This window comes from Pseudopipra pipra, chromosome 10 (genome assembly GCF_036250125.1).
Source record: "Pseudopipra pipra isolate bDixPip1 chromosome 10, bDixPip1.hap1, whole genome shotgun sequence".
Taxonomy (NCBI): domain Eukaryota; kingdom Metazoa; phylum Chordata; class Aves; order Passeriformes; family Pipridae; genus Pseudopipra; species Pseudopipra pipra.
In genome coordinates this window covers 22522959-22550425 of record NC_087558.1, presented here as the reverse complement: position 1 = coordinate 22550425, position 27467 = coordinate 22522959, and the positions used below count along the sequence as shown (strand labels likewise).

The 27467-nt window shown below is 44.3% G+C and overlaps 1 protein-coding gene across 2 annotated transcripts in view; it reads left to right on the top strand.

Annotated features, from left to right (window-relative positions):
* Positions 1-27467, top strand: part of STAG1 (STAG1 cohesin complex component) — a 159713-nt gene that overhangs the window by 90849 nt on the left and 41397 nt on the right. For both annotated transcript variants that reach the window (XM_064666687.1, XM_064666688.1), the window contains exons 6-12: positions 360-436; positions 4048-4252; positions 6306-6457; positions 10152-10225; positions 15543-15666; positions 21277-21375; positions 25484-25563. In XM_064666687.1, coding sequence (XP_064522757.1) covers positions 360-436; positions 4048-4252; positions 6306-6457; positions 10152-10225; positions 15543-15666; positions 21277-21375; positions 25484-25563 — 811 coding nt within the window. The remainder of the gene's footprint in view (positions 1-359; positions 437-4047; positions 4253-6305; positions 6458-10151; positions 10226-15542; positions 15667-21276; positions 21376-25483; positions 25564-27467) is intronic.

The window sequence follows — 27467 nt, the reverse complement described above, 5'->3', positions numbered from 1 at the left end:
GGCACACAGAGGGCACAGCTGCAACTGGAACATGGGCTTCTTTTGGTTCTGCACACCAAGTGGAAACACTTGGCACCTGCAGCCAGGACACGAGTCCCCGTCGCTGTCACTGCTGCCTTGCACTGGCTTGGCTGCCAGGAGGAAAAGATGGAAATGTCACTAACTCCTGCTTTGAAAGCACATTACAGGACAAATGGTTTCTTTTTACCCAGCCTTGTTCAAAGCATTCCTGTTATTGTTGCACTCCATACTCTTGTGTGTATTGTTGAGCTGTTCCTTTAGCAGCAGGAAAGCATTGAGACTTTGACGTTCCAAAAATGGGTTGTGTTAACTTCTCTTTTTCTTTCACTACATTACAGGTACAGTAAGAATTGAAATGTTTAGGAACATGCAAAATGCAGAAATCATAAGGAAAATGACAGAAGAATTTGATGAGGTAGAGTATACAAATAGTTCTTTAAATATTATGAAATATATTACTGTATACTCCTGTCCTAAATTAAAAATGCAATGGGCAAAAAACCAGTGGGAAAGCAGTGTCTCAGTATGGGAAATTGCACTGACAAGCAAAGCAGAGAATTTTGCTGTTGGATGAGGAATAACAAGCCAGCATGAGCTTTAGGAAGGAGATAAATGGTATTATTTATAATGAACAACCAACAAGTAATACAATAATTTGAAAGGTGGTTATAGTCACTCACCTTGACAGGTCAGTGCTGTGGGTTGGGTAAGCCCCAGATCTGACATACTGGTACTGAAAAGTTGGGAATTAGGCATTTTAAGGTCAGAAGTCTAGTGTCACACAAAAGCAGGGAGCAGGCTCACTCCAGGGTGTCACAGAGCCGGGTCTGACTGTGCAGGAACCACCTGGGACCATGTGAGCCCTGGGCTGGACCCATGGAGACCCTCCTGGATCTTTGTGTGGCTTTGGGGACACCCCTGTGTGTGTGTCCCTCCTGGATCAGGGAGAGCTCAGGGAGAGCAGCACAGGAGGAACTGTGGAGCTCTGATCCCACTGCCCCTGGCAGGGCCATTCTGGGCCCTGACATTCACCTCCTGGCAGTGCCACCACACAACAAAGAACTGCAGGGCCCTGAGACGGGCAGAGCCCTCAGACAGGACCACAGCATTGGCACCATTGGACTGTTTTCTGTGTGCAGAGTAATGGTCTGTTCATTTGAAATGGCAATTTAAACCAAATAGGAACTTGACATGAAAAGTACCGTTTTGGAACAGTGATGCAGAAAGAAGTACTCTTTCAAAAGATCTAAGCATTTAGTTGAAAACAAGTGTGTTACAAGTCAGACTGTGTGTCTTCTGTCCAAATAAACATGTTCCTAATGGTGAATGCTTTTTAGCTTTGAGGTTCTCAAACTGTGTTTCCTTTGATTTTCACGTATAAAAAGCTGGATATTCTGAGCGTTCCTTTTATTTAATGAGGAAAACAAATGCTGAAACAGGAATTTTCTGTAGGACAGCAATGTCTGTCTGATCAATTCTAAATGGAATGCCAAGGCTGTGATTCAGAAAGTTAAGCAGGAAAACTATAAATAGAAGCACTGCTCTTTCTCAGGATTTCCTTCTGCATGATTTCCATCTTGTTCCTGGCCTTCAGTGGAAGATGTTTCACTGAACACCTGACTGCAGCCATGGGGTGCTCCTTTGCTGTGCTCAGCTGTTCAGGCAGTTTGTGTGCATGGACAGAGAATGAAATTTGGGTGTCCAGTGATGAGCTGAAGGGTTGTATCAATTCATGCTGCATTCTGGCTAAATTACTTTTGCTTTTTAAAACATCACCAAGCAGAGTTATTAAAATGCAGTGGTGTAGTTTAAATTTTACTTGGGTCATTTAAAGACCAGCATTGGATATGGTGTGTAGTCCAGTCCCATCATATAAAATAAGGGACCAGTGCACTGTCCAAAGGCCAAAGAACTTTGATTTTGCCCAAGGGGAGGTTGTCCCACAGTTGATGGAAGAAAGTATTTTTCAAAAACACTTTTCAAAAACTGTCAAAGTTGTTTCTCAAAGGAGAAACAACCACTTCCTTATGCAGGGCATGAATGTACCTAAGAGCAGGATGTCTCAGAGAGTTACAGGGTGCACGAGCTTTCTTTCTCAATTACCTAAAACTTCTCAGAGCTTTTACAGTTCTAACAACTGTAGCTTCTGCCTTAACACTGGAGTGGATTCGTGAGAGAATTTGTGGGGTTTAGTATAAAAGCATCAAGTTGTTAGTCTTAGACTGCAACTTGGTGAATATTTTGTCCTCCAGGATTATCTGTTGGCATTTCCCTTGTGACACCTCTGCCAGTAGCCCAGAAATCCCAACTGCCCCGTTGTTCCCTCAGTGCTGCAGGAATCATTTGGCTGCTAGCCCGAGTTGCTGCATTTAGGGCAGGGATTGAAGCATTGATTTTCCTCCTCATGAATGGAGCAGTGCCTGTGCAGGATTTAAATGATGGCAATAACTGTTCATTGCTGCCACAAGTTCAGTTTGAGGCGGGGAATTCCATGGACATGGATTGGCTCCACTGTTTGGGTGCTTGGCTTATGAGCAGAGGCATTTTGTAGGTGGATTGCCTTATAATTCTTGTGTTAGAGTTGAGCAGGTGAACAAAGACTTGGTTTGCTTTGACTTCTCTGAGTGTTGGACCATCAAGTATCACATCAGTGTCACTAATGTGTCATGTTTTTATTGGTGTTCAACAGTAAAAGATCCACTAAATGGGTTTTACTGTAAATTCATTCTTCCCACTTCAGCCAGGTGAGGTGTTCTCAGGGAAGTCTCCAGAAGCCTTTTGAAAGGGTTGTGTGATTTGTGATTGCAGGTAAAAATACACCACACATCTGTGAGTAGTTACACACAGCCCCAGAGATTCTGAGGAGCTGCTCCAAAACTCTGCATATCCCCACCTCTAGAAAATGTAATTATGTACCAAAGTTCATGTGCAGAGGTCCATCAGATCATTTTGGTGTGGTTCAAATGTGTGGGATTTGATTAAATTTGAGGGGCAGGGGTTTTGCTGCAGAGGAATGTAATATATAAAGATTAAGCACAAGGTTATTTGCTTGCAGCTCCTCTACACCCACATTACCACCTTTACATGGTTCAGTCTGGGCAGTACAACATGTCCTGAGGAGCAAAGAGCTTGTTCTGCACAAAACCACAGAATGAATATGTACAAATGGGTTTAACTTTGGTACTACTGACTTCTTATCCTGGGGGAGAGATTGAGGCTGGAGCATTATTGCCCTGATGGTTTGGATAATCTGGAAGTGGCTTACAAACCAGGTGGCCAGGGAGGTGGTATTCAGGCTTTTTCAGGGAAGGGGCAAAAAGCATGTTCTAGTTCTGTGGGGCTGGTCTCTCTGAAATGCAGTTTGTACAGTGAAGTGAGAACAGTCAGGGCAGACTTGGAGAGGAATTAAAGGAACTGAGTGTTCACGTGCCTACTCCAATCTTGTAATAGCTTTTTGAAGATGGAGTGGATGGATCTCTAGTAAAATTTCCATTTCCTCTGTCAGAAGGCAAGTTTTACCTCTAGGAAAAGGCTATGTTTATAAGCTAAAACAGAGCAGTGTTTACTTTCTGAAAAGATCTCAACTGTAAACTTGAGCAAAGCAAAGTCTGTGGGGAGGGGCAGCCAGTTGAATAGAATATTAACCTGGAGTTGAAGTGGGGCTGGAGGGTGACAGCTTTCAATTACACAAGCCTTCCTTTAGGTTTTGACCTTAAATAATTGGAAACATTCCTTTCTCATGCTTTCCCCCACTTCCTAACCCAGGACACAAGGAAAAGAATTGAATCTGGATACATCTTTTGGACTATATAGAGCCAATAGTGCAAGTGTAAAACAGTTACAATGAAGTGGTTTTGTGCCCCCGAGGTTCCCCGTTTATTGAATAATGTGGGTTTTATTTGTTATTCTTCCTTGGCTTGAAGCAAACGAGCTTAGAAATTCAGCCCGGGACAGCTACAACAGCATTAAAATAACTGCAATGGGCAGCCCCTCAGCACTCCCTGTTTTGCTTTCCCTGCCCTGCAGGACAGTGGGGACTATCCCCTCACCATGCCCGGGCCCCAGTGGAAGAAGTTCCGCTCCAACTTCTGCGAGTTCATCGGGGTCCTGATCCGGCAGTGCCAGTACAGCATCATCTACGACGAGTACATGATGGACACGGTGATCTCCCTGCTCACGGGGCTCTCCGACTCCCAGGTCAGGGCCTTCAGGCACACCAGTACCTTGGCTGGTAAGTGACAGCTGCTGCACAGGAACTGCTGCTGCTGAGCCACCGGGAGAGCTCCTCCTGCCTTGCCTGGGGTTTGACCAGCACTTAGAACTGTGGAGAGCTTGAGCAAAGCCAGGTACCACGTATGGTACAGCTGCACTCAAAGTACACTTTTTAGTTTGGGAAGGAGTAGGTGGGGCACTGAGTCTCAGGGGTTCTGGTCATACCCAGGGGCCTCCAGTGGATCCTCAGAATCAGAAGTGCTGTGCTTATGTCTTGGAGTTTGTTATTACTTGTTCCTTTGTTGTATAGAATGTCTTAATAATTTTGTATTTTGGAGTACAAATTCATTCTTAAGGAGTGTCAAGACAATTTTATTATCAGAGAATTTCTGTCCACCAGTAAGAACAGTCTGACCTTCACTCTGGAGAAGTTTTAGGTTTGGGAGCACTGGGCCAAGGGTGAAGGGCTCCAACCACACCACACCTTTCATGCAGCTGCCTGCATGTAAGGAGAGCCCTGGGTGCAGCATAGGAATAGGAATAGGCTTTTCTAGAGTGTTTTTCATCAGACCTCTATGTCTGCTGTAAGATGGATGAATTGCTCTCTACAAGTAACTGTTTTTCTCCAATTACAAAGTAATACCAGGCTTGGATGTTGGTGCTTAAAGCTGGTCATGTCAGGTGACAAGGAACACATTTTATTGCAAGGTTCACCTTTACAGAAATGTATCAGAATCTGAATATTGCTACAGCCAATATTTGTTACTGATTTAGTCTTTCCACAATCAGCCTCATACAATTTTGCTCAGTTTCTGAGTGTAATACCCAGTGTCCAAGAGAATCAATCAGAATTTGTTTACAATTTCATCTCTCTTTATGAATTGAAGCAAGAGGCAGATTTCCAGTGATACTGAAAAAACAACTCAAATCTGGAGTGGAGTTTGATTTTAAAATTGAAACCCCAAACCTTCAGCTCACAGTGACTGAACTCTTGTAAACCCATCCCCTCATGCTTTTCATGTTACTCAGCAATGGGCTGATAAAACCTTGAATTATGCAGGTGAAACCTTCCAGGTTTAGAGTTTCCTCTACAAATGGAGCATTCAAAGGTGAACACTATTTGAGCCACAGGTAACCTGCTGGAAATACCTGCCTGTTATTTAAACTGTATCCCTTTCCATCTGATGCCATCTGCAATTCCAGGGGATTTTGATTTGCTATTTGCTCAGATTGGGGTTGATTGTTTCGTAGGGAAGAGTTTATGGAGTGGGGTCTGTGCACTCTCCCTTGGATTGGTTGGTCCATCCCTGCATGGGATGTTTGGAAAGTATGAGGGGCTTGACTGAAAAGGCAGGAAACAGCACCACACGTTTGAGATGTTACCCTGGGCCTCTGCTGTGTGGAAGAAGGAGTTCCCATTGTTTGGAATGGATTGTGTAGCTGGAAACTTGTAGCAAGGAAAAGCTGAAGCTAAAGCCAAAGTTATCACAAACTAACATCAGTTACTGCATCAGTTAGACTGTACCTGACAGTGTGCTGGGAACAGGACCTGCCAGAGATCTCCAGCACTTACCGGTGACAATACCAGCGACATTTACTTATTTGTTTGCTTGTTTTAACGAGCTTGAGAGCTTTGTTTTGATTCTGCAGATTGCCTTCAAGCTGTGTTTGCACATGTAATTATGCTGCTGTCCTGCGGAGCAGAGGTCCACATGATGCCGGGGAGCTCAGTCTTGATCAAGTTTATGAAAATCTACTTGTAGAATTTCAGTTCTGGGAGGAGTGTTTTTAAGGTCCTTGTTTTCAGTTTTCCTCTGTGCCAGTCAATTTGAATGAGAAATTATTCACTGTAGCAAGAAACTTAAGGCAAGAAGTACCTGTGGGTTCCCAGCTTTGAGCAGTAGCAGGATAAGTCAGAGCAGCTTCTCTTCTGCATTGGTGAGGTTGCTTTCCAGATGGCTGTGTGCCAGGGGGAGGTGGGTGTTTTCTGAGAGTGTGGATGTGCTGAGGAAATGGGGGGTTTAGCTCTGATTACAGGTAAAGACTCAAGTTCTGTCTTCTTGCCTTTGCAGCTATGAAGCTTATGACTGCTCTTGTGAATGTTGCCTTAAACCTGAGCATCCATCAGGATAATACACAGAGGCAGTATGAAGCTGAGAGGAACAAAATGATTGGCAAAAGAGCTAATGAGAGGTTGGAGCTGCTGCTTCAGAAAAGAAAAGAGGCAAGTGAAAAGATGATTTTTTTTTTGCCTGTTCATGTGCATTCCCTCCACCAGAAAGCCCAGGGTGGTTTGTGACTGGAGTGCCATAGTGAGAAAGAGATGAGTTCTGCAGTGGTGTCTGTGTGACCTCAGACCTATTACTTGGGCTACATTAAATCCTGTGTGAATACATTCAGCTGAGTTTGTGCCTGTTTTGCACTCACAGGATGATTCCTGTTCTCAGGCTTCTCTGTATGACCAGGCAGGAAGAGTCTCAAGTTGTAAGTAGTGACTGTTCTGATTATGCAAAGAGATTCTGACAAGAGGATCACATTGTCCCTCCCTGCACTGCCCATTTCTCCCTCTGATCCCTGCAGTTATTCCACAGTGTCTCATTACTGCTTCTTGTTGGAGCTGCTTTCAAGGAACACTGCAGTGGGGCTGGAGAACCTGGGCTCAGGGACAAGAAGCTGGGGAGACATTGAAGTCACTTTTCAAAAGTACCAGTCTGGCATTAGGAGAGAAAAAACATTAGAAGGTTACTGTAATCACCTCTAAATAATTTAAAGTATTATATCATAGGAAATTTCAGTTTAGAGTTGTCCTTAAAAGGAACTTAAAGGTGACAATTAGAAAATTAATACATATACAGCCAAACAGCCATAATCTGTAAAGATGCCAGGTAAAACTCATGAGAGTGATTGAAAAATTGAAGTTTATGTGACTTTGATTAAAATTTTTTATTTTTAATATATTAGTTTTGAATATATTTCCTCCACCACAGTTTTACTCTGTGGTAATTAAGGATGTCTGGGTGCTTTACCTGTGTGCACCTTAGATTCTTTTAGGTATAACTTTGACTCAGAATAGCTTGACTTTATAGTCTTTGTTTGGGGATAATTACAATTGTGTATTTTTTTTTTACCCCTATATCCTTAACACAATTATATTTGGTTTTCACAGTTCTTAAAAATCATGCATTAAGGCACAAAGTAAGAACAATCTCTCCATGCAAGAGAAACGTTTTAAATGAAATATCAAACTGAATGCCAGCTTTAAAGCATTTTGAAAGGCAAAATAGCTGGAACAGAGCTTGTATTGCAGTTCCTGACATAATGCTGTGTATTCCCAGGGTTTAACTGTGCTGAATTTACAGGATATTCTGTGCTGGCACTTTGTTAGACGATTCTTTTGATGAAGTGCCATCATAATAAACCCTCCTAAGCACATCCACACGTGTTTATCTTCCTCAAGCACCAGAGGGACAGCTGCCAGGCTGAGTGTGGCAGGTGAGTGTGAGCAGAGGGGCTGGAGCAGTGGCTGGGTGTCCCTTGCCCTGTCACCCCCTGCTCACTGCTGGGGAGTCTCTGCCTTGTCAGGGGCCCTCTCAGCTCAGCTGGGGCATTTCTGGAGCAATCTGCCACCAAACACAGCAAGTCATGTTGTAGCTGCTGCCAGGAATTCAAATCTCCTGCTTGTCATACATGTCTTTTTAAGCTTCTGAAACTGCCTGCAGAGTCAACAAGAGAGTGTTTCCCTCATTCCTCACTTAGGTTCAGGAGTGGGGAGTGTTAAATCACTTTTGCGTTGGTAAGAGCAGGAATCCCAAGACACAGATGTTCTCTCAAGATGCCTGAAGTTAAGCACTCAGATTCAAGTGCATGATCTAGAAAAGCTGAGAGTGTAAAAAGCAATTACAGTTTCAGAGAAAATTCATTACTGAATCTAAAATACATCTGGGAATTGTATCCTTTAAATGTTAGTACACAGAGGTAGAAGGGAGCTCACGTGGACCTACTGAATGGCTGATTCTGCTCCTACACCAGCTCTGCCCCAGCACCTGGAGACCTGGACCAGATGATTTGCGTTGATAGTGAGCTGTGAATTCTGGGCAGAAGAGGGAGGAAGCCATCCATGCTGTCCCTTCATCTGTGCTGCTTCATTTTGCTCTCAAACTAATGTCATCTTCAGCGTCCCAAGTGTCTCATGGCTCAGGAAGCCCAGTCTGTCCTATCTCCTTTCTGTGCTGTGTTCACATCCCAATGATTCCTGCCCAAGTTCTCCAGGAGCTCCCCTTTCCCTGTCAGGGCTGGGGTAGTTTCTCAGAAAGCCTCCTGAGGCTCCTTGGTTCATTCCCACCCCCATTTTACTGCAGACCCTGTGCCTCTCCCCCCGTGTTCCCGTGGATGTTTGCCTGCCTGCGGAGTCACCCAACAGAGGAGTGATTAGAAATTCATGCTCCCCTTTGGGTTATGAATTCTTGAACAAGCAGTTAGTCTGTGCATATTTGGGTTGAGCTGATGCTGAAAGCAGGGCTGTTCCCAGAAGCTGTGTCTAGATATGCTTGTTTTGTGTAGAGCCCTGTGGTGTACACAGAGCTGGGGGGCACCAGCTTTACCCCTTGTACAGAATCCCTTTTACTGTGGAATTCGTTTCTTTGGCAGGTTTTTGGCAATTCAGTCAAGAACACTTCATACCTTGTTTTCCCCATGTGCAAAATGGAGACAGCACCTCCTTACATTTTAGGAAACTGGGAGGCTTCATTGACTGATTTCTGCAAGCTACTTATGCTCTTACCTGGAAGATACTGTAGAAATATTTATAAACAAGGCTTGAAAAACATAAGCCCCTGGGTGAAAGTGTTTATGAGCTCCTGCCATGCAGGAAGTCAAAGAAGCTGCCTCTGGCTGTGAAATATTTTATCTGTTAAATATGCACACCCACAATTATCCAGGTTTCATTATTTTACACATATGTGCACTCTGTTCTAGCAAGGCTCTGTTGTGGTTTTTGTGCTGAGAATATGGGCACATTTCCATTCCCACACATCATGGGGCCCTGCTTGGACAAAAGGAATACCCACAGAAGAAGGAGGGCTCTGGATGTGGGAGCAGGGCTGCTCCTAGAGCTGAGTGTATAAAATTGGTGCCATCTTATTAAAAAAGATGCATTTAGGTGTAATTAAGTCATACTTAGTGTAGTACAAAAGCTGACAGTATGAGAATGCTGTAATTAATTCCAAGTTGTGTTAGCATATTCATTGGCACAAGGTGAGCTTCCAGTAGTACTTGCAAAACAGGCCCATATTATGTAGGAAATATAAAGTTTTTTAAAAAACCACTCATATTTATAAAACACCTTTCTTGTTTGGGATTGGGCTTTGGGTTTGGTTTGGCTTTTTGCAGCCTAAGGCCTGGATGTCACATGTGCTCCAATTCTGGAAAGCGTCCTGGTTCTGAAACCCCGTTAGCCTGGGTGCTGAAGTTTGAAACAACTGACAGTCAGACTTAAGACTGAGAACATCTTCAGCTACTTTCTCTAAACTGAGCATTAATTTTGTCCAAATTAATCTTTGCAGCTGTCACTCCCTCAGCTCAGTCTCACTGTGGACACAGCACTGCTGACATTGCTGAACATGTCTCTGCTTGTCTTATCTTCAGTACTAAAAATTGGTGATCACTTCAAAGGCCTAATCTGAAACTGCACTGATGTTTGTAGTGAATGTTGATTTTCTTCCATTAAGACATTGGTGTGTAAAAGTAAATATTTATATGTATATGCACACAATACAGGCACTTGCTGGAAAAGCAGAAATGGAGATTCCTCTGAGGTGCTCTTCCGTGGTCTTCCAATGTTTCCCAACCAGGAATTGTAGAATATGAAATTATAACAAGCAATGGGATTTTATTTATTTGTTTTGTTTTGTTTTTTGCAGCTCCAAGAAAACCAAGATGAAATCGAGAATATGATGAACTCTATTTTTAAGGGTATATTTGTTCATAGATACCGGTAAGGAAATGCTAACAAAGTACAGCCATAACAAATGGCAGGGGCAGGTTCTGTGCTGATTCTCTTGTGCTGGAATATTGTAGATGCCACAAAAGCACTATGAAAAACACTTGAAGTTGTGAAAGAACATATTAAGTGTAACCCCTCCCTTAATTCCACAATAGAGCCCATCCACACAACTTTGTTCCAATTCAGTAAAATGGCTTTAAAGAGCTGTGGGAACGTGGGCTTTGAATGTCTGTGATTTGAAAAGAAGAGTTGTCCAGGGTGGGAGCTCAGGCTGGACATACCTTAAATTCATCAAATGATCACTGCATATCTTGGCTACTGAGTGTCTTTAGCCTTCCTGGCCTTTTGTATGGCTTGGATGTAAAGCAGATTGGGAATATGGCTTGTCAGAGAGCAGAAGTCTTTTAAAATAGATTTAGGGTAGTTTTACATCACAAGATGCCTCAGAGCATCTGCAGCACCTTAGTGCAACCAGCTCTTTAAATGTTAATTGACTTACTGAAGTCAGAAGATAAAATTCAAGGATACTAAACTATGCAATTAACCTTTCAGTTTTAAATTCTGGTTTAAAGTTTTAGAATTTCTGAAATCTTTTAGAAAAATGACAGAGAGCAAGAAAGGGTGTATGAGCAGAGGGTTAGAAGGTGGTGAGGAGCCCATAGTTCAGTTGGACAGAGGGGTGATTGTGAATAGGGAGAAAAACAAGCAGGAAAGCTGGACAGGTTTGTGCTGAGAAATCTGTGAGTGTGCCCCGTGGAGCTGGAGCTTGGATCTTCAGTACCCAACCTGGTCTGGAAGGGAAGGTTGTAGTTTATGGACAGTAAACCTTGAGCTGCCTGGCAACAGCAGGGTGGGTGTAGGGCCAGCAGGTAAAGGAGTGTGTTGGGGCAGCAGAGCACTCACTGTTTCCTTAGGAAAGCAGCTTCCATGGCAGGGAGGTAAAAAAGCTAAAGAAATTAAACCCTAAGAGTATTCCCATTTCTGTCCCCTCAGAACTCAGCATATTATATCAAACAAGAAGTCACTTGAAAATATTTTCCTAGCAGTTCATGCTCTTGTGTGGGGTTGGGAAAAGACTCTACCTGTTACGGTCTGGTTTTATCCTCCCAGGCCCAGGGGGATAAAAATGGAAAGCATTTCAAACTATTATCTGCTTTCATAATTTCTTAAGCATTCCTTCTCTCAAACAGTTCAAATGTTTTATAAACTTGACATGATTTTACAGTCCTTAGACCAAGTGGTAATGATTTCAAAAGAATGTTACTTTAATTACTCCTAGAGAATAAATCCTGTCCCATAATGGGATTCAGCCTCAGCCACAGTGATTCATGCCTAGGGACCTTTGTAACTTAAATTACAAGTCCTTGATCTAAACAAAACCCCCAGAACTCTTTTATTCAGAATGTCTTCCTACTGCTGTTCTTTCTGTAGATTGGCTTCAAATGTACTGGAAGATTCCAATGCTTGCTTCTCTCATTAAAGAAAAAAAAAAAAGACTTGCAGAAATAGCTGAACAGTTTTCTAGGTGTAATGCTAGTCTAGTGTTAACAGCAGATTTGGTGGAAAATTGAGATATTCCTAATAAACATGCAAGAAATGTCCTCACCTCATTGCATATTTCCTTATCTTGTTCCTGAATCACTTTTTCTCAATATTTCTGTGCTGGTTTATGACATATTTGGTTGTCCATTAATTTTATTTTTAATCTAAAACTGAGAGCATCAAAAGGAAGACGTGAGAGTAAATTCAGGGTCGAGGTGCTGAGCTCATGTTGACCGTAAAGCAGCAGAGATGGTGATGGGAAGAATTCTGATTACAGTCCTACTTCATAATATCCTTTTGTTTTCAGTGCTCACAGAGCTTTTCCTCCAGATGGGACTGTCTCCCAAAACAGAACTAGGACAGTTTTGGCTTCTGGCAGAGCAGGATGGGGATCCTGGGCCTGAGGGACACGGTGGGTGCAGGGTTTCTGCAGGGCACTGAGCTGGCCTGAGGGAATGTTTGGGCAGGACTGGCAGGAAAGGTAAAACTGGCAAAATCTAGATGGCATTCTGTTTTTGTGGGGAAGATACTTGTCTCCTTCCAAGGTATTGCTTTCCCTCCTGCTGAGTAAATAGGAGGCTGGTGACAAGTTACATGGGAATTGCACTCTGGGAAACCAGAGGGTTGCATGAGCAAAAATTAGAGGGGATATTGGATTGGATGGCAGTCTTGTGAGGAAGCAAAAACCAGTCAGCACAGGGAAATGAAAACCCAAACCAAACCAGAGAAAAATCCGTTTCCCTCCACCCTAAATGTGTTATCCTAAGGAGGTGAAACATATCTCCTAGGTGACAGGAAAATGTATTATGTTTTTATGTCTTTATGGAGTCCGGAAAAAAAGGTAGAAAAGACATTTTTGTCCAGTTCTCCTCATAATTACATCCTCAAAAAGTTTACAAACTGCTGAGCAGCCCAAGAGACAGGCCCAGTTGGGTTCAACTGGCAGTGGTATGTTATTGTAGAGCTGCAGCATTCCCTGTCCCTTGGGTGAGTGGGAATTTGGGATTCCAGCTCTCAGAAAGCCCCAGGCAGGTGAGGCACCCTCTGTTCTGTCTTTGAGGAAGTTGCATCACGGGGGATCTCTTTACCAAGAGTAGGAACTATGACCAGGAGCTAAACTGTATTGAACTGTGTAAAGATTAGAAGAATTGGAGTTTAATGACAAGGAATTATCTAATGCACAGCAAAGGCATAAAGGTTTTTGGGCTGTGTTGTGTTTGATGCAGCATTGTATGGGCATGGAGGCTGTGTTAGTGACTCCTGCAAGGACACAAAGGATTTGAATTGGTGAGAGTTACCTGGGAGATGCTGGTGGGGTGGGAAAGGGTGTCACACAAGTTCTGCCTCTTCAGCAACTTGAGTGTGTTTGCTAGTCCCACATGCCTTATTCATGGTTCTTTCCCCTTTTCAATTATACTGAAGGTGTTAAATTTTTATTATACTAAAATCTTTTAATCAGTGGAATAGCCTTTTTTTTTTTTTTTTTAAATTAGCAGCTTGGAGTGAGTGTCTGTCCATAGTGCCTGGGGATCCCAGAGGAGCTTTTCAATCAAGAAGCAGTTTTTCCCTGTCTGCCTGGGGAAGACTGAATGCATGCTTACAGAAAACATTGTTTCTCCTGATTTTTGGCTGGCTGTGCTGCATGATTAAATAGTTGTTGACATTTGGGTTCTTTTTGGGATTGCCATTAAATCCTTCCAAAATTCTTCACAGTTAGTAAATTTCTAAGGTGGTGAAATACCCTACTTGGATGTGAGGCCCTGGGCTGTCATCCCCTCCTGGAAATGCCTTTGTGGCTCCTTTGTGTTGTTGTGGCTGCCCTATTTTCTTGATTCACACAGGCCAGTCCTTTAGACTGTGCTGGAAGTCTTGCATTCTTGCTTTTAAAATAGTTGTAAAGTAATTCCATACAAGGGAATTGCTGATCTAGTTTAGTATAAAGCAGTACACAATTAAATATATATGTAGGAATATATTCATGGGTTTAATTCAGACTTGTCTCCACTGTGCTGGAGAATTCGTTATTCCTCATAATGAATGCAATTGCTAACCCTTGAGTGTGATATTTTAGCACAACTGTCCTTACACTTCTCAGCCTGTTTGAGAAATGCCCATCCTGTGGTTTGTCTGCACTGTGGGTGGACCTGCCCTGGTTCTGAGGTTGGAGAGCCTTCAGGGGCTTTGTCAGAGCAGCTCCAGGGGCCGTGTTTGGCAGTTCTGAAGTCGGTGTGTGTCTCGTGGGCAGGGAGGGCTGGCAGTGGTTGGGACCTTCCCCAGAGTTTCCCTCCCATTCCTGCAGCAAATGCCTGCTTTGTGCTGGTCCATCAGCACAGTTTCCTCCCTAGAGTTTAGAATTCCTGTAGAGGTTTCCCATCTGGCCCCGTGGGACACTGGGACTCCTGTGGAGCTGTGGGTGTCACCTCGGAGTCTGGAAGGTCATGGACAGTGCAGTGGCACCGAGGGAGGTGGAAGTACATGGGCAGTTCCATTCTGGAGTGATCATGGCTTTGTTACACTGCTTTGGGTGTGTGAACTTGTGCAAGAAGTGTCTTGACCATAAGAGTGAGTGTATTTTATTTATATTTGGTAAAATTGAAGACTTTAGGAAAAACACATTTTCTCTTATTTTGCAATTATTCTCTTACTTGGAGCTTGGAATTTCTCTCTTTCTTTTTTTCCTGTAAATTGAATTTCATTTTGGGGCTCTGTTGGTCTGTTTTAGAATTAAATTGATGTTTATTACTTTTCCAAGAAGATTTTTTTAATGAAAATACAGAACAAGAATCTCAATTACAAGCAAGTGCAGTGTTTGTTAAGCACCAGGCATTCCCTTCTTCTGTGCAGCGGCTCTTTCTGTTCCTCTTTCATTGCAGCTGAAGTTTGGAGCTGTGAAGCAGTGCCAGCTGGAGTGGCACAAGTGCTTTCTCACAGTAGCAGATGTCTCAGAGCTGAGATGACTGAAGGGCCAGATGGCCCCAGTCCCTTTCCCGTTGTTGAGCCGTCGGTCCTGATTAGTGGCTGTGCCTTGCTCCCTGTCAGGCAGGCACAGAGTGCCAATCCTGTCCATCCCTCAGCTCTCTGGTGATCTCTCCAGACACTTTCCTGCTGCCCCTCCTCAGGGAGCAGCTGCTGAGTCTGCCTGAGATGTGTCTCTGCCTCTCCCATCACTTACCACAGTCAGAATGTAGGAGAAAAGCAAGAAAACTGGAGGAAACCAATGTTGAAGTGCAAACATTCCCCTGGGGTTTGGGGTAGGGCTTTCATGTGGGGCATGAAATGATATCTGTTTATGTACCAAATTCCATTCTGCTCCTCTGGCAGGTGCCTTTGGTTAAACCAAATAACTTTTCCCACTTTGCAGTGGTTCTGCACCTCGAGCTGGAGACAGCCAGGGCTGCAAAGCAAATGTCAGGGACATGGTTTCAGAAACAATTGTCCAGAGGAGGTCTGTAGCTTGGATCATAATTCTCTTTGAAAAGAGAGAGGTAAAAATTGGAGTTACAGACTGTGAAGCAAACTAGGGTGAGAATTGTTTTACATAGTGGAAATATCGTATCAGAATATAGAAATACTGAAATTATTAGATCAGTGAGTTCAGGGACAAAGGAACAGAAGATGAGTGAGATGGCAGTGGGAACAGTGACAGGTCTTACCTAGTGAGGCTCATCAAAAGTAAAAGCACAGTATTACAGATAGGGCAAGGGGATTGAGAAGTAATTGCTCTGTACTCTGGTTCATACTTGTTCTGTCCTTTTTTCCTTGGTAGTGATGCTATTGCTGAGATTAGAGCTGTCTGTATTGAAGAAATTGGAGTCTGGATGAAGATGTACAGTGATGCCTTCCTGAATGATAGTTATTTAAAATATGTTGGCTGGACACTACATGACAGGGTAAGTACTGTGTATTCCTGCCCTTGTGTTACTTGTATTACTGCCCAGGCCATGCTTTGTGTATCGTCCTTGGCTTACAAAGAGATTGTTCTGTTTTCTAACCTGCTCCCTTTAAACCAGGCTATCTCTAGGGATGTGCTTGCACTGGGATGCAGCACTCCCAGGCTGCCTTGGTTCCTCTGCTGCTGGTGTTCTCAGGCTCTGATGGAACATGTTGGTAGATACGTTTCCATGATGCCTTTCTTCTGATTACAAGAGAAAGAGAAGCCTCCTTGGGCCACTCATGAGAACCTCTGTCTGAAGCAGGATGGAACAGAGATTTCCACATGTCTTCCATTTACATTGATCAAAGGTTAGGGGCAAGAACATCTCTGGATCCCCAACAGACACCACTGGCTCCACAACCAGAGTTCTCATCAGTTCACTTTCCCTTGAAGAATCTTTTCAAGGTTCCCTTTAGCTTTTTCTTCAAAAACTTGTTGAAACGCCAGGTGGAGGCAAAAGGATTTGTATCCAGAGGGGCTTTTCTGTGTCAGCACAGCTCTCAGTGCTGGTGGCACCCACAGTACACTGTGGGGTGGGAGCAGCTCTGAGACCCACCCAGGTCCTGCAGCAGGAGTAGCCCCTTCTGAACACTGGTGGAGCAGGGCTTTGCACTCTGGCTGGGGGGGGGTTGTATACCAGGCAGAAGTGGGACTGGCTGTCCTCCTACTCCCACCAAAGCCTCTAGAAACACTTGTTTTACTCTAAACTCTTTGCTAACATTATCCAAGGAAAACAAAGGAGACCTACCTGTGCTCTTGAAATGCTCATTAAATTCCAGCATCCTGATTCAGACCATTCTCTTCTTCTAGAAGCACTGGTGGAAGAAATCAAAAGTTTTCAAGTTCATTCTGCTGACTTACATAACTGATATCTAACAGCTGATTCTTTAAAAAGATGATTTTTCAATAACTTCAAACATCATATTAACACAGAGGATATGACTCGGTCACTTGTTTGCTGAATCACAGAATATTCTGGGTTGGAAGAGACACATAAAGATCCTCAAGTCCAGCTGAAGAAGTCTGAACAAGATCAGTTAGAAAGGCTTTCACAACTGGAAGAAGTTGGCTGCTGCTGGTTCTTGCAGCTACAGCTGACAGGGATCTGCATTCTGCCTTGATTTGGATGAGCAGTTTCCTTGTTATCCTCTATGCTCTAGAGACTGGACATGGAATTCTTCCTCTCTAAACATGAAGTTCTCAAACTTTTCCTTTACAAACTTTCCCCAAACTTTTACATTAGATCTCATTGTAAGAAGTTGACACAACCCTGTGTGTCAGGAAGGCTTGGACATGGGAACATGGCCATCCCAGGGCATGGAGGCAGAGCTGCTGCTCCAGCTGTGCCCCCTTGGTACCATTGTGTGCCTCACTGGTGCCATGCTCCAGGAGGGAAGATAAATCAGTGGGGAGGGCAGCTCAGAGGGGAGCATTAGCATTTTACGTGTGCTGGAGGGCTTCATTTTTTAACTGGGACTTATAATTCAAAATAAATTCTCCCTTGAATAATTGCAGTGCATTTCTGGGAGCGCATCCTGAACCTTGCAGAACATTTCCACAAAGCAGCCCTTGCAGAATGTGGTCAGGGTTGCAGCTGGCAGCTCTCAGCCCCTTGCAGTGTCTGTGAAGTCCATCCATCTCTCCCCTCCCTCCTTTACCCATCTGTGAAATGCAGCCGTTCCTCACGGCGCTGTCTCTGGCTGGTGTCAGCTTCCCACACCCTTATCTGTCACATCCAGAGATTTCTCATGTCATGTCCAATACTTTCTCACATCTTCTTCAGTTAGTTTAACCTCAGGCCAGGGTCTAGTCATCTGCCTGCAGCCTTGACATATGTTTATACCTCAGCTTTTTAAAAATTGACATGTTCCTTCGTGTTCCTTCACCAGAGCAATTTTAAATTATGGTGTTACGGTAAAAAAATGGCCCATCTGGACCAGGCACAGAGGAATTCTGTCAGGCTGCTCTCCTGCCTCTGCTCTGGAGTATTTGTCATTGCAGGCCTCAGAAGTGCCTTGGGGTTTTAAGTCTTTAAATCACTGGTTAATCTGTTTAATGTGAAGGTATATGTGATAGGTGATATTTTTTGTTGCTGCAGTGTATATTTGATGTATAGAGTGAGACAGATTGTGGGTACAATGGGAAGAGTCTGAGGCAGGTGAGCCACGTGTCAAAGCATGAAAAGGGAGGGAATGGAGAGAAAGAGACATTTGGGGAGGCACAGAAAGGAGGAGGAAGGTGCAATGGGAAGAATAGATTGGAAAAAGATGGAATAAGAACCAATTAAAACTGCAAACCATCCAGAAGTACAAGATCCCTTAACAGCCTGGTTTTCATTGGCACTGCCTGAAAAACTTCCCAGCTGGTAGCCAAGTTCCTTGGTTTTGCTTGGCTTTGATCAGGAGACAATTTTTACTCTGATTGGTATTTAAAATATTGAAAAATGAAGGCAGAGGCAATAACCATGAGATATTGCATTTCACATGAACAGCAGTCACCCCAAAATGATCACCTTCCCTGGAAGTTGGTGCTACAAAAAAGAGAGGAGGCAGCGGTGCAGGACATTGCTGAGCAGTTTCATGTTCTACTCCAGAAGACATACAAATGAAACCACAGAGAACACAGAAGTTTAGTTCTCTAATTTGGGAAATCCTTAGGTTTTGTGTGTTAATCCTGTCTCTTTCCCAGATTTTAGACAAATGTCTATAGGGCTTTTTGGGGTTTGTAGATTCTCATCTGAATGTGGGTTTCAAGGTCTGCCTTTCTCTCCTTTTAAGCTTTTTTTTCATTCCCACGTATCTGGAAGCATAAATTAAATGTTTATCAACTATAATATAATTACATTTAAAAAACCTCTTTAAAAAAAAAGTGTTAAATCAGACTGTTCAGTCTTAATTTTCTTCTGCCTCATTGATGCCTGGAAGTGTTTTGAAACCATAATTGTGTCTCTAGGTACCAAGACAGTCCTGGTTCTTAAACCAGTTCCTAACACATCCAAACCCACGTTTTCCTTCTTTGCATTCCTCTCCTTTGCTTATTGTCTATTCCTGTGAAAAGGCTGAACCCGGGCTCTTCTGAAGCAGATGTTCCTCTTGTGCTCAACCTCCTAATTAATTATTAAGTTCATCTCTTAGTTTACTAAGTCTCTTCCTGTCCCTCCTGCTGGCCTGAGTTTCTTAGGAATCACCCTAACTCAGCATTCCCACCCCTGTCCTTCCTCACTAGAAGGTGTTTGGGTGTTACAAGCTCCTGGTCCTTGGATGATTCTCATAGTTACCAACGAACTTCTTGTGTCTGGCCTGTAGCACATGGCTGCTCCTCCATTCTGGGCTTAGTGTATCCACCTTCACTCCTGCCTTTCTTTGCTCCTTGTGCAGGTCATTGCTGTTTAGGCTTCCAGGGCATTCCTGTCCCTGATCTCCACTGACTTCGTTTGAAATCCTTCCTAACAGGATTAACGAGCTCATGTGCAGGGGCTCTTCTCGCTCCAAAGAGGTGGATTCCATCCTTGACCAGCAGTTTAAAAACCAGACCTTCAGGCTATCAGAGAGAGTCCTCCCCCTCTCATTCTCCTGCCAGGAAGGGCAGTTGTTTTTCGGGGAGTGTCTCTGTGTCTGCTGGTCCCTCCCTCAGCCAGAGGGCCCAGGTGTGACAAACCTTTCTCTCCTCCTCCCCTGCTCCTGCGGTGCCTCGGGCATGGGGAGTGGCAGGACAGTGCCCTGTGCCAGGACACTTCTGGCAGCCCCTGGCTGGAGTCTCCTGGCAGGGCACACAGGGACCCAAGGTCTGGGTGTGCTTCCAACCTACTGGGCTCGATTTGCTCTCTTAGGCCTTGCAGAGACCCTCACTGTTAGGCCTGGACTGAGCTCTGGGACTGTTGATCCATGAGGGCTTTGGGCTCCATGGGCAGCCTGACCCTTTCCTGCACAGGCCTTGGGGCTCTGCTGTGGGCACCAGGTTTTGAGTTCTGTATTTTGGGTCCCTGGCCCTCTGCTCACAGGGGGGACAGCCTTCAGGGAGCTGGGACTGAACCTGCTGCCTCAGTGCAGCTTTGGAGTGCTCATCACATGCCAGAATAACCTGCTCCTGACCCTCTGGGGCTCAGTAAGCTGAGGCCAAGAGAGGCTCCCAGTGCTGTGAGGGGATCAGCACACAGCAGAGGGGACACCATTTCTGGCACTGCAGCACAGGCACCACTGAGACAACAGCAAGCAGCACTTCTCTGTGCTTTTGTGGCACTGGATCACATCCATATAGAACTTTTTTTCAAGGAAGTTATTTTATGTACCTTGAAAGATCTTAATGCTAGATCCTTTTAAACATAACTTTCATCTCATTGACTTTCTCTGCAGTGGTAGTCAAAAAGATCCCAGGAAGAGAGCATGGCTGCTCAGAGACTCCTCATGGATGTAAAGAGATGATTTCTCAGGAACAATAGTTCTCATGGAAGTTCTGAAAATCCAACTTCTCTGCTTCTTTTATCTTCTATTTCCATTTTTGAAATAGGTGTGAAGGAGGAAAGAAGCTTTAAAAAATTCAAAAATAAGGATTTTTTTATCTTCTGTTTTTATGTCAGTCTCTGAATGTTCTTTCAGTTTTTAGCTTGAGGATTTTTAAAATACAGACCTGATTATAGAATAGACAAATTCAGAAATGAAGGCCTTTGGGTATGGAGCTTTATTTATGAAGTTCAATAATTAGTTTTAGCTCTTGAGCAGCTAAAGGCCTTAGACTTGGTAGTGTCTTCACTTTCATAACAGTAAGTGCACACTGCAGTGAACTCTGCAGATGAAATTTGAGTAGATTTGTGTTTATAACCTTTTTGCTATCTACAAATATTTTCCAAAAAGAATCCCTAGTTTGCTTGGACCGTGCAGTTGAGTGAAGTTGTGGACCTGCAGCACAGGGGGATCCAGCCCTTCCCTTCATCAGGGGTGTTCCTGTAGGAGAAAAGCCTGGATCCATAGGCCCTGTGTGGGCTCCCCATGTTTGCTGTCTGCAGCCCAGCAGGTCACAGCAGTCCCACCTGAGGAGCAGCTGGGCATGAGCTGCCACTGGAGGGGCCCTCAAGCCTCTTCATCCTCCAACCTGTGCTGAGAGATGGGGCTGTAGAACTTCCAGGAAACAAATCCAGGGTGCATTCCCTGTGGCCCTGCCCTGGGAGATGGTGGAGTTGCTCAGCCCATGCTCAGTCATTTTGAGCATTGATTGCAGACAGCAGGTATCAGCCCTGAGGTACCTGGATCTCTTTCCTGAAGCCCCACTGCACCAAGCCCTGCAGATTGGACATCTTCAGTTTGTGTTTGCTTGCTGCTGCCTTTGTCTTTTTGTGGAGTTACTTGAAAGGGAAGCAGTAACTGGCATGTAAGTGAGGGCACATTAAATTCTTTCCATATGCAGATAGGGAGGAAGTTCTTGGATTTAGCTGAATTGCAGGTTGGCTTTGGTCATCCATTTGCATAAAATTTTAAATGTCTGTTAAACAAATTACATGATGATGTTCTTTAATATTCATGTGCATTTGATGAGTGTATTCTATCAGCTAATCTTGCTGTGTTTTGTTTAGCAAGGTGAAGTGAGGTTGAAGTGTCTGAAAGCTCTTCAGAGTCTGTACACCAACAGAGAGTTGTTTCCCAAACTGGAGCTGTTCACTAATAGATTCAAGGTAAGAGGAAATACAATTTTTGGAAGGAGTACAGAAAGTAAAAGTGTCCTCATCCTGTTGTGGTCTTTGAGTCATGTCTATTAAATGCAAAAATAAACTCCTTTGTGGCAAGGCTTGTACCTGCACTAGCAAAACTGTATTACTGAGTGCTGAGATGAAGCCAAATCCATTTTACAGTTTTTATCCTGTGAGATTTGTCAGACTTGGCCAGGATGACTATTTATCTGTTTGTATTATTGATAGCTTATATATTGTCATTACTCAATCTGCCTGTACTTACTTAAATTTAGATTTATTGAATTTTAAGGACATGTACTTACACAGCCTAAAATATATCTGAAAGTAACAGGCTATAACAAAAGACTGGTTGTTCCTCAGCTTTTTAGCTCAGTATGTGGTGGTGTTTGAAGGAAGACACACTTGGGACTGCATCCCAGTCCTCCAAACAGTGACATCCCTTTTGCTGCAGAAGTGGAGTTTGCCCTGTGCTTCCAGACAGCCCCCTGAGCACAGCTGTCCTGTTCAGCAGAGAAGTGCTGGAGGAACAGCTCAGGGTTTTCATTAGCACAAACTTTTTGCTTAATATCTGCCTGAGACTGTGGCTGGTAATTCCTTTTGTGGCATGTCTGCTTCATTTCCCAAGTGGAGTGTCTGGAGAGCTGAGTGTGGAAGTGCTGTCCTTGCTCCTCTGGGATGCCTGGGGAGAAGGAAGCTCTCAGGCACTGTCACCACATCAGCTGGCACCTCTCGTGTTTCCTTGCTGTTCTGGAGAGCACAGAGCTGTGGGAAAGGCTGCCCCCCGAGGAAAGACTCATTTATTTTGCTCTAAATCATGATTATAATGCTGATGATAAATTCTGTTTAGAAAAGTAGAGATTTAAATACTCATAAATACAAGACTTAAACTTCTCCCCATGTATTTTATACTGCTTCACTGGTTTTGTCTGTCATTGCAGTGGCTACGAACTCCTCCAGTTTGATCTAGAAAGCACAAAATATAGAAAACTTTCCATCTTCCATGCATGGAAATAAAATGGATGGAAAATAATTTATAACATTACAAATTTATAAAATTTATAAAAAAATCATTTATAAAAACATAACAGTAATCAGCCTTTTACCACATTCACTTGAGATGGAGAAAAAAAGATACTTAACCTGCAGTAAAGTCTGAAGATTAAGGAAGGCTTTTTGTCCAAAATGATAGTTATTTAACAGAGCAGTCTCTTTATTAAAAATCTCCATCATTTAAGATTGTTAAGGGCAGATTAAATAAATAGGACTGAACTAGGTATAGTTGACTTTAAAGCAGGAGAGATAACTGGATCATTGTGTGAGATCAGCTGAGGGCCTGCATTTTTCTGATTTTGGAAAGTCAGTTTCTGGGACTGCTGCAGTAAAGCCAAAGCTTCCTCTTACAGAAAAGTTCCTGGCAAACAGGTTCAGACCTCAGACTATGTCTCCAATGCCTCCCTAAGTCTGGTTTGCTTTATCATCTCAGGACAAGCAGAAAAATGGACCCTCCAGCTTTCCTGTTCTCTCTGTGCAGATTTAGATTTGTTTATATTTGCTCCTTCTGTAGTTCCATTGATTTTGAAATAGGCCACAAAAGCTCTCGTGGTCTCTCTATCTGGTTCTCTCTACGAGACAATGTGCTGGATGTTTCTCCCTCAGCCTCCCAGAAATTGTGAGCTGCCCTGAGGCTGAACCCATCCCGTCCACCAGCAACCCTTTTCAGGAGACTGGAGGCACTGGGAGCAACAGTTACTCAGTATTGTAGCCCAGAAAACTGGGGGGACATGAAGGCTCTGCATACATCCTCCTGGCTTTTCCCAGTGCAGACAGTTTTCCCAGAGGAAGCTGGGTTAGCCTGTGCACTGCTGCTGGGTTTGGGATGGCACGAGGAACTTTCATTGCTGTCAAAAGCAGTCAGAGGGAGGGGAACCCTGTCTGGAATCCTTGCTGTCCCATTGGAGCTGGTTTTACTACAGAAGTCTGTATCATTCTGAAATAAGTAAGAGAAAAGGTGAGCTCCAAGTCTCTGTGAGCCTAGAGAACAGCACTGTTCAACACAGTGATTTCTCAGTTGCAGTTCCCAGCCACATCAAGAGAACAAAAGCTGGCATGGCCCGAGAGCTGCCCTGGGATTTACAGCTATGCTGACAGGGATGTGGCCTCTGGCACCAGGAGCGAGCAAAGTCTCAAATTAATGCTTTTTGAGGCTGTGATACATCAGTTAAATGTCTTGCCATCACAAACTCTACCACCACCTCTTTGAAAAATAATTGACCTGAGTGCCATTTGCAGTTCCATGGCTGCTTATTTATATTTCCTCATCAGAATTAAATCGACCTGCCCACTTCAGCTGCTGTTCAGCTCAATCCATTCAAACTGTCAAGAGAAGTCTCTCTAGAGGTCTTCTGGCTCTTTAAAGAATAAATTAATTTGATCCAGAGTGCCTTGTGCTGGGGTGTTAATATTTCACCACCTTCCAGATAGCTGTGTCAAAGGATCTGCTCGTGTCACTTTGCCAAAGGAAAGTTGTAGGTGATATGCTGGAAAATAAGCTTTGTCCATCAACAAAAATGTTGTCCATCAAAGAGGAGACTTATTTTCCATCAAGAAGTCCTTTCTGATACAGACATTAACTGAAGCCATCAGTGCCAAAGCCAAGACACCAGGAGATTTAGGTGCAGCCCTTGAATTCCTGTCCCTCGTCCCTGACCCTGTGCAGGACAGTGCTGTCTCTGTGGCCTGAGAGGCAGAAAGAGCAAATCTGTATTTGCTCCTCAGTCTGACATGTTCACAGCCTAATACAGAGTGGAAAACTGATCATCATAGGCACTGAAAATTAATATTTCAAGTTCTGAGTACAGGCCTCTGCCTGTTGTGCAGCTGTATATGGTACAGGGAATCTCTGCAAAGGCAGATGGAGCAGCTGGACTTGACAACTTCCTAAAGCACAGAGGTCACACCTGCAGAGCCATTCGGTGTGCAGGTCTCTCTGGGGAGGCTCTTGGTGCCTGGCTGGTGACACACCAAGGCAGAAAACAAGAAATGACACTTCCACACTGTTTATTTTAAGCCTGATGTTTGATAGAATGGCCTTTTTGGATAAGAAAACATTCCATCAGTGGGTTTCAAAGTGCCCAAGGACTCAGAGGGCCCCTCCTGCTCTGCAGGCAGCAGAGAAGATCCCCTCCCTCCCAGGCTTTTTCAGGGATGGAGAAGTTTTATACCTGTGTGCTTACTCCTTTGCATGCAGGTGGTTCCCTCCCTGTGGTATCCTGGAGTGTAAGATACACTTTGAGGGAGTACATGGAATTCCACTGAAACATGTGAGATCAGTATCCCAGGCTGCTCTTTCTCTTGATGTTGTATTGGTTGCTATTCCTTGGCCAAGACCTTAGGAAAAATTAGGCAGCAATTTTTTGTGCCAGTAAGCAAACTGAAACTAGGGAGAAAGAAACCCTTAGGAGACTTCTCATAAGGACAGGGTCCTTGAAGTTATAAAATCGTTAGATTGGACTGCAAAGTGGTGTGCTTGTCTCCACTGGGAAGAGTACAGGAAAATACAAAGTCCAACCGTGGAATTTCCTGCTTCCCTGGGGAACATCTGAAGTGTAGTTCTTGAGCTCAGCTTCAAACCTTAGGATGTAGCCTGGTGTAGAGGCCACAGCTTTATAGGCAGTTTGCAACGTGAGTATTCAGTTGTGATTTTCTTCACAGTATCTCCAGAAATGCAGCATTCCTCGCTCTGAAATGGTTTGGTTTCAGGGGAATGGAGTGGGGCGATTTTTGTGCTGTTGTCCAACCCAAGTACATTCCTTTTCAGAGAAGGCCAGTTCAGCTAACCCAGCCCAGAAGAGTGCCTGAACTCCAGTGTCCTTCCTCAGTTGCTGGGGAGCACGGCTGGCTCGGGGCAGTCTGAGCACTGTCCCTGCCTGTTCCCTGGGCACAGAGCGCTCGGCTGTGCTCAGTGGGCATCGGATGGGCAGTGTCCAGTTGAAACACCTTCCTCCCTAGACTGTCTGTCTGTGATCTCTGGAGTTCTCCCTCTGGCAGCTGGTTGTTTGTGTTGTGTCCCTGACGTGCCATTCCCTTCCAGGACCGCATTGTGTCCATGACCCTGGACAAGGAGTACGACGTGGCCGTGGAAGCCATTCGATTAGTGACGCTCATCCTGCAGTGAGTACTGCCCCAAACCCCCCTGCTCCCCTGGGGAATCACCTGGGCCAGCAGCATTCCACTGGCTGATTGCTTTGCTTGTGTGTTGGAGGGAAATTATTACCTTACACTTTGTGTGAAGTTGAACTGCACACGTGGCAATAGGGACAGGAAGCTGAAATAAGAGATTCTGTCTCATGGAAATACAGTAGGCAAAGTATAAAAATGTTTTGCTGTGTTGAGCTGTTGGTACCTCTGTTGTTGTGGAAGAATGCCAAGGGCATTTATGCCTTTTGCCAAGGGTAGAATGACTGTCCTCCCCAAAGCAAGTGCCTGTGGGTCCTGTTTGCTAAAGTAACTCAGTGAAGATCCAGCGTGGGGAGATTTGCTGGGTTACCTGACACAGCTGGAAAGAGAGGCACCTGGGAGAAGGGGACTTCCAGGCCTCCAGCTTTCCCTTGCAGGGCTGCAGTGGCTTCCCTGAGGCACAGATCCAACCCCAGAGCCCTCCCACGTGTGACTGACCCAGCCTGTCCCCCCAGGCTCGTGATGTGCTGCTGGAGGGGCACTGCCCAGCTTTTGGGGTTATCCACCAAAAGCTGTGCTAAAGGAGATCTGTCTGACAAACAGATGCAGAGAAGTTTTGCTTCATACTTTATCCCCAGTATCTCTACTTTGAAGAACGTTTTTGGACATGCAGAATTTGGATGAAAGATTCCAGTAGCTTTTCCTCTCAATAAAGAGCTCTGAGCTTCTTTTTTTTATTTATGAGTCACTCTGCTTTACAGAGATTGGACTTGTAATATTAGGAAAAAAGGAAGTCTGGCCTTTACTGTCATATTTTTAAAGCAAATATAACAAATATGATCAGAAATGAGATGTAGAGCACTCCTATTTTCTACATTATTAGCAACATTTAGGAACACAGTAAGATTCAAGGACAAAAATTACCCAGTGCACCTTTTTTTGTCCTCTGGTTGCATGATGAAAGCCCAGCTAAATGCATTTAGCACCAGAAGGGTCTGGGTCACACTGGTGAGCACAGGGCAATGTTCTGACAGGCAGGAACTCCAAAAAGGTGTCTGGAGCAATCCTGGTGGGCAGTGACCAGGTAAACTTGTTTGTAGTGTGAGGCCAAGCTTTGTAGAGTCCTGCTAAGGAAACGTTTCTGATGAATGCTGAGTGAACAAGGATGGAAGCAACACTCCTGATTGTGACAGTGCTTGATATTTTTATATTGTTGATGGAATATAATAGTTCACAGCATTTCTCAAGAATGCTGCTGTGAAATGGGAGTTTTTCTGAGTTTCAGAAAACTCACACAAAATCTGCCTTGAACTCAGAAGCTGCAGAAGCCCCAGCTGAGTCTTTTACCCAAGACAAAGGTAAAAGGCGGCCTGTTCCTGTCAATAAATAATTACAGAAAATAAACTGTTCATCCTCCTTCATGCAGCACAGCAGGGTATGATCACATGCAGCTGCTAGGTGTTGAAAGGGAAGTCTGCCTGCAGTCAGACACTGAGCAGTGTACAAGGGAAGGCAGTTTATTGTATCAGCATTATTGGAGCTCCAACTGCCCCCCCAGTTCAGCCCTGAAGTGGCTGTGTGTTGGTTTTTGGGGATGCTCAGTGCCAGGTCTCTGTCCCCACATCATGGTGTATGTGACCTGGTGCCCAAATCCAGAGCATTTCTGTGCCTTCTCCCATTGCTGAGACAGTTTATCCACCTGGCCTGGCCCTTTCAGCAGCTGGAATTGGGATTATTCCTTCCTACCTCCCAGGCCACCTCCTGCCCCGCAGCAGGAGCGTGCAGAGTGTCCCATGGAAAGATCTGCTCCTGGGCATGGAGCAGACCAGGAGGCTGAAACAGGTTGTCCCAGGCCCAGATTTCAATACCTTAACCATTCAAAGTTTTGATAGCAAGCA